At 35.7% G+C, this 6,295-nt stretch overlaps 1 protein-coding gene and 2 non-coding genes across 4 annotated transcripts in view; 2 read left to right on the forward strand and 1 right to left on the reverse strand.

Annotated features, from left to right (window-relative positions):
- LOC126372100 (tyrosine-protein kinase Drl) overlaps positions 1–2,543 on the forward strand; it is a 41,969-nt gene extending 39,426 nt beyond the window's left edge. For both annotated transcript variants that reach the window (XM_050017652.1, XM_050017662.1), the window contains exon 6: positions 113–2,543. In XM_050017652.1, the coding sequence (XP_049873609.1) occupies positions 113–224 (112 nt within the window). In that variant the 3' untranslated portion in view covers positions 225–2,543. The remainder of the gene's footprint in view (positions 1–112) is intronic.
- Positions 2,544–4,091: 1,548 nt separating this feature from the next.
- Positions 4,092–4,165, reverse strand: Trnat-agu (transfer RNA threonine (anticodon AGU)). The gene has a single exon. It is a non-coding gene; the product is annotated as a tRNA-Thr (tRNA).
- Positions 4,166–4,963: 798 nt separating this feature from the next.
- Trnas-aga (transfer RNA serine (anticodon AGA)) lies at positions 4,964–5,045 on the forward strand. Its single transcript has one exon. It is a non-coding gene; the product is annotated as a tRNA-Ser (tRNA).
- The last annotated feature ends 1,250 nt before the right edge of the window (positions 5,046–6,295 follow it).

A 6,295-nucleotide genomic window follows, 5' to 3' on the forward strand; every position in this document is an offset into this window, starting at 1 on the left:
GTTGTGGTTAAAATATTTAACAAGCTTAAGTTATTATCCGATTTTGGAAACTTTCCGTTACCAAAATCCATTTATATCCTGACTCCCTCTGACCCAGTACATTGTTCAACAGGTTCGCAGTGATGGCGTACTGCTGGGCCATGTCACCCGACGACCGGCCAACGTTGCCTCAACTGCAGATCTTCCTCCGAGACTTCCACACGCAGCTCACGAGGTTCGTGTAACCTGCAACTTGAACCCAAAGACGACAATAAATAGACTATAATAGTGAACAGTGTTTATTGGAAGACTGTGGCCTTAAGGACAAGTTACCCTTGGTATCGTGGATGTTATAGAGACTGATTTATATAAAGTGTTTATTATTGTGTTAATTAGAAATGCTGGTTCGTTGTTGTTTAGTGGATTAGATTGTGGTTTTGGACTTTTTTTTACTTTGGAAATATTGTTTTGGTTACAAGCTATTTATTTATCTTTTGGTTTCAGTAGAGTTTGAGTTATTAGGTTTATCATTCCGCGCGTAAAGTGTATCTAATAAAAAATCTTAGTTCAGACTACAAATATATTTCATATAAGTAGCTACTGAACTGACACATACATACAAAACTCACGCCTATTTCCCACCGGGGTAAGCAGAGACTATGGAATTCCATTTGCTCGATCCTGACATACTCCTCTTGTTTCTCCCACGTGTGGAATCAATCGCATACACACGCCATACCGCATATACGGTTCAGAGTAGATCGTACTAAACCTTTTCTAAGGACATCCCCAATTTGGTCAACAGACATTTATCTATAGAGATAATTAATAATATATAATTTGTCGCTCAAAACAATGTTTCCTCAAGCAGCATCCTAAACAGACCAGAGTCTAAGACACTCGACAACAAGATAACGTATTGTTTGACACCTCATTACTGCCATATTAGTGTAAGAAATTATGTAAATATTAGTTATATACATATGTGACTGTACTGTACATTATGACATTTATAACGTATATTGAATGTGCCTCAGAGTTTATTAAAGATATAGATGTTTATAGTTTAAGAATATTAACTAATTAAGACTGGATAGTATCAATTAATTATAATAAATTATGACTACTTCTAATCCGAGGTTCTTGTTTGAAATCAATGTTAAATTAAAACAGTTTTCTTTGTCAATGCCAAGTGCCAAATGTTGTAATGAAGTACGGGTCTGGGCACATCTTACGGAGTGATAATGCGACTACAAAAAGATTTTTTTTACCTTTTTTTAGAACCTTGTAACAAAATGTCGGAATGAAGGTAAGTCAAGCTCACGCCAAGTTCGTATCGGTGCGGGGCGGAGAATGTCCCTTCTATGCGTAGTATTTTTTTTACTCTATACAGGATGCTATTGACACCGTAACGAGTACTAAGGGGGATGATTCAGACCACGATTCTGAGTTAATATCAAATGAAATTTCCTGTCGGAAAATTCATGAAAGCTTTAGTGTTTTTTTTTAAATATTTTCAGTTCTATACTTTTGCGATGAAAAATTCCACTTGATATCAACTCAAAATCATGGTCTGAATCATCTCTCAAAGTTTTCGTTACGATGTTACTAACACTCTATGTACTGTATGTATGTTTGCTAAGTTTGGTTACTGCAGACCTTTAATACATTTGTGCCAAAATTATACCTACGCGTAAGAAATAAACAAAGAAATATGAATCTAGATAGTGGGGACTGAAACATTTAAATTGATTAAGTACCTAAAAATTTTAACACGATGGCATCAACTACTTGGCCGGACAAATAGGGAGCGCTGAGAGCTCCCACCCGGTATTTTAGCAGCGAATTTTGACTGAATGAATAAAATTTATAGTGAATAGAATTTTGACAATCTTATATAATACTTATATTGAGGCTGGTTTACAAATACTCTTCTACTTGTTCTGTAGATTATTCACAATTTTTTTCTAAATAAATATTCTATACTATCTACTCGTATACCTTGCGAACTACGAAATTTCTTAGTGAACTGGGGGCTAATTCTATAAAAAATGCGCCTTATTTTTAAGAATACCTACTTAACTTTATAATTGTAAATATTTTTGATAAGACAAAGAAAAAACTCAAAACAGTGGCGCCTACATCAAGTGGAAAAAAACAAGCAACTTTTGACAAGTAGGTTTTTGTTCGTCGATTTCGTGTTGAATATTCCATTTTTAAATATTTAAATACCGTCATTATATACTTTTTAGTAGAATTAACTCCAGTTCACTTAAATACCTAAAGTATTGATTCATTGGTGTATCTTAAATTATAATAATTATATACGATCACGAGTACTAATATGTATAACACTTTGATACCATGTCACATTAACTTTTTTGACAAATCAAACCATAAGTCTCATTAAATGTCAAATATGATAGTGCGACAGGATTCTAAAGTGGGTATATGATATTGCTCATGACTCTACCCTATGGGACAGTAGGTTTTATGATTGTAAATGTGTAAATATACGGTTGTTAAGAAACACAAATGTGAATATACGAGTGATTATATTGAAATATGTGTTTACTTACTTATTTACCCGAATGAACCCTGGTAGAATAGGTAACCTAGTTGGAAGAACGTTTGACTCTCACTGTAAGAACCCAGCATAGGCCTAAACCAAAGATTTTCGATTTCTTGTTTGGATCATAGATAAATACATACATAAACTCACGCCTATTTCTCACCGGGGTAAGCAGAGACTTACGAAATTACATTTGTATCGATCCTGACACACTTCTCTTGCTTCCTCCTCATTCATCAATCGTTTCATACACGAAAGCCGGTTCAGAGTAGAACAAAATCATCATAAATGATTGGATCATAGATAAATGATTCGCGACAAATGATTATCACATGCTAAAAAACTACTGGTTTTTTCTTCAGATCGGAAGGTCAGAATAGCAATCCCTTCTATATATAAAAAAAATCCAAATCGTCCAGGCGTCTTCGAGTACATACATAAAAAAAGAACCCGACGAATTGAGAAACTGCTCTTGTTTTTGAAATCGGTTAAAAATCCCGGACCTGTCAAATCTTCAGATTAGATGAATGGGCCCTGTGAAAACGGGTTAACGGTAAGGAGATGCTGCCCAAGTACTACTACACTATACTATCTATGCCTAGACCATAGATTGAGGAATACGTACGCTGCCTGCCATCTTGAAAACTTCGTAAACTGCGGCGTCCCTTAGCAGTTAAATCGCAGAATAAAAGAAGGTAACAAATACGTTTTGAAATCGAGATTATATTACAAATAAATGTAGGTAAATACTTAAACTCACGCCTATTTCCCAACGGAATAAGCAGAGACTATGGAATTCCACTCGCTTCGATCCTGACACACTTCTTGCTTCCTTCACATTCATTGATCGTTTCATAGACGCACGCCAGTTCAGAGTAGAACGTACTGAACCTTTTCTAAGGACATCTTCAATTTGGTTAATGTACGTCCTTCTAGGTCTTCTTCTGCTACCACCAACCTTTGCTTTACGTATATATACTGCTTTCGTAATCCTATTAAACCTTCATCCGCTCTACCAAACCAACTTAACATTCTCGTCTCAATCTTAGTCACTACATCGTATTTTACACCACATCTCTATTACGAGATTATTATTCCGATTATTATTTTTCATTTATTTTTTTGTGTATATTTCTATTGTGAGATTATATTAAACTGGAAGAGAAAAAGTAACCTACCAGGAAGTAGATAAGTAACCTAAATGAGTAGGTTAGGTTAATAGAAACGTATAAGAGAATAATAATAACCATACCCACGATCTAAGATACGCAGTACTAATAAGCGATAACACTAAAATTACACAAAATCGCCAACAATCAAAGATTTATGATCGAAAAACGGTCTCTGTTCAGAATCGTGGACGTGATCGCGGTAAACAAAAGCTATTATAGGTACATTCCTGTTTACTTATACAAAAATTAGGAAAAAATAATAATACTAAACTACTCATAAAATCTAAGATACAAAATATCCGCTTTCGTAAACACTTCGCTAATGATATAAAACATCCAAAAAAGTTGTCAAAAAGAAACCACATTATAGGCCCCGACGAGATTCGAACTCGTGATCTCCTGTTTACTAGACAGGCGCTTTAACCAACTAAGCCACGGCGCCTCTTGACACAAGCGGCGAAAAAGTGATACCCCTCGTACTAAACTCGCACGAGTACAGTCGCGAACGAAAATAAAAGGATGACTCAGACACGACCTAAATACTTTTAAGATCTATAATATTAAAAATGTATTTTTTTTATAGATTTATTTAACTGTAGGTACTTATTTCTTCTCAATAGGTAGATAATAATACTAGTTCGAAATTAACAAAAAATAGTCGGAAAAGTTTTAAATATTCGCAAGCCGGATTCACACATTTCATAAATTCAAACAATACAATACGGCATTCAATCTATTACATTTTGCTTCGGTACTATCAGCTAAAATAAATAATTACAAAGCTAGTCTAATATGACACCTATAATACGTAATACTTAGTAGGTAGTCAGAGACTAATAATAATTAACATATACCTACTTATATACTTATTTATTCAAAGTCGATTAGCATTTTGTCATAAACGTCTTGTCTTCTGCAAGTAGAGAGATTTATTCAAAGTGTATGTATCTAGAGGTTAGTATGTACCTAACTAGATTTGTCAAAAAAGAAGGACACTGCAAAATATGAAGTGGGTTGGACAGTGGGCGGCAACTTAAAACCAGTTTGAGTCCAATAACGAAGACAGATTATGTGAAAAAGTGGGGATCATTGGCAATTATCTTTTCAATACGTAACCCAGGGCTAATTACGTACGATAAATTATCTTGCGGCTCGAAAAGAAACGTGTTTGTAAGTGGGTTTCTTATCGACTGTGCGAGTATCAAAGGTCGGGGAGCTGAATTTCGCCGGTTCGCATGTAGCAGTCATGGCCGAGCGGTTAAGGCGTCTGACTAGAAATCAGATTCCCTCTGGGAGCGTAGGTTCGAATCCTACTGACTGCGAACTGTTTTTTTATTTTTAATGGCTTTAATTGCCGAGTATATCACGATTATTGCGTCATTTATTTTTATCAAACACTCAAATGGTCTCGATAGATAAATTGAGGGTTTTTATTACGGGCAATATCGGGTGTAGGATGTGTTTATCTAATGTATGGGTATAAAAAGCGGGTGTTTTTGGCTCTAGTCGGCTGTCGCGCGTTTACGTCCCTTTTTCCCTCGTAGCAAAAATATGGCGTGGTGTGGTCTAATGATGTTGAAAAAACGAGCCAGGCTGTTTTGTTTGCTTTTGATTAATAAGTTCGTTGAATTAGTGGTCAACTGTTCATTACAGTTGTTTTATTAGTGCTACTGGTTTAAGAGGATATTGCCTTAAATGTTTGATAGTAATAGGGGTTGAGACAAAATAGGAAATTGTTCGACGTCTTTAGCTTAATTGGCTGACCCTTGCATGGCACGTGATGAAATATGCAGTAACTGGAGTGGTGTCAGGCTCATTAAAGTATGTTTTTCACCTCCAAGTACAGATGTTATACTGGAATAACCACTGGTCACACGCGTACGTTGAAATCACCAATTATTGTCGAATAATTTCAATAAAACATCCTTTTTAAATATGGAATCACTTTTTTCCTCGTTTCGATCGTCAATTGTTTTCTAGTGAAAAAAAGTAGATAAGTAAGTTTAAATACTTATTGCTCCAGCCAGTCGTAAACGCGTCAGAAAGGAGTTCACAACACAGGGGTTATTTCTGTAATAAGTTCGGGCTTAAACTGTAAAGCCGACTTATCATCCTTGGAGAATCCTGTTACTTCACACGTGTTTGAGCCCAGCCATATGGAACAACCCATTCCCATCATAAGCCCATCCATCTATCCATCAGAGGCATGTCAGAGCGGTCTGTGCGGGTCGCTCGACCGAAAGAGGGCATGGGATAACGGAATTATCCCGGATCACTATGTCACGTGTGGTTTGGTCAGATTTTTGGTAGAATTTCACGAATTTTGACAAATAAGGTAGGTATTGCATATACCTGCATATTGGCCAAGCTGATTTAAGTATATTCTCGTGATCAATAACGGTACACGCTGAATATTACATAATATTATTGTTCGGGTGTTATTTACTTTTTTAATTTAAAGTTGTTTTTAAGGATCAATCAATACAGTAAAATGAATATAAAGAATGGAAAGCTAACCTCGCTTAGATGGGATTAAGCGAGAGAGTCAACAGGGGGTTAAAAAAGTCACATC

Source organism: Pectinophora gossypiella, chromosome 2, assembly GCF_024362695.1.
Source record: "Pectinophora gossypiella chromosome 2, ilPecGoss1.1, whole genome shotgun sequence".
Taxonomy (NCBI): domain Eukaryota; kingdom Metazoa; phylum Arthropoda; class Insecta; order Lepidoptera; family Gelechiidae; genus Pectinophora; species Pectinophora gossypiella.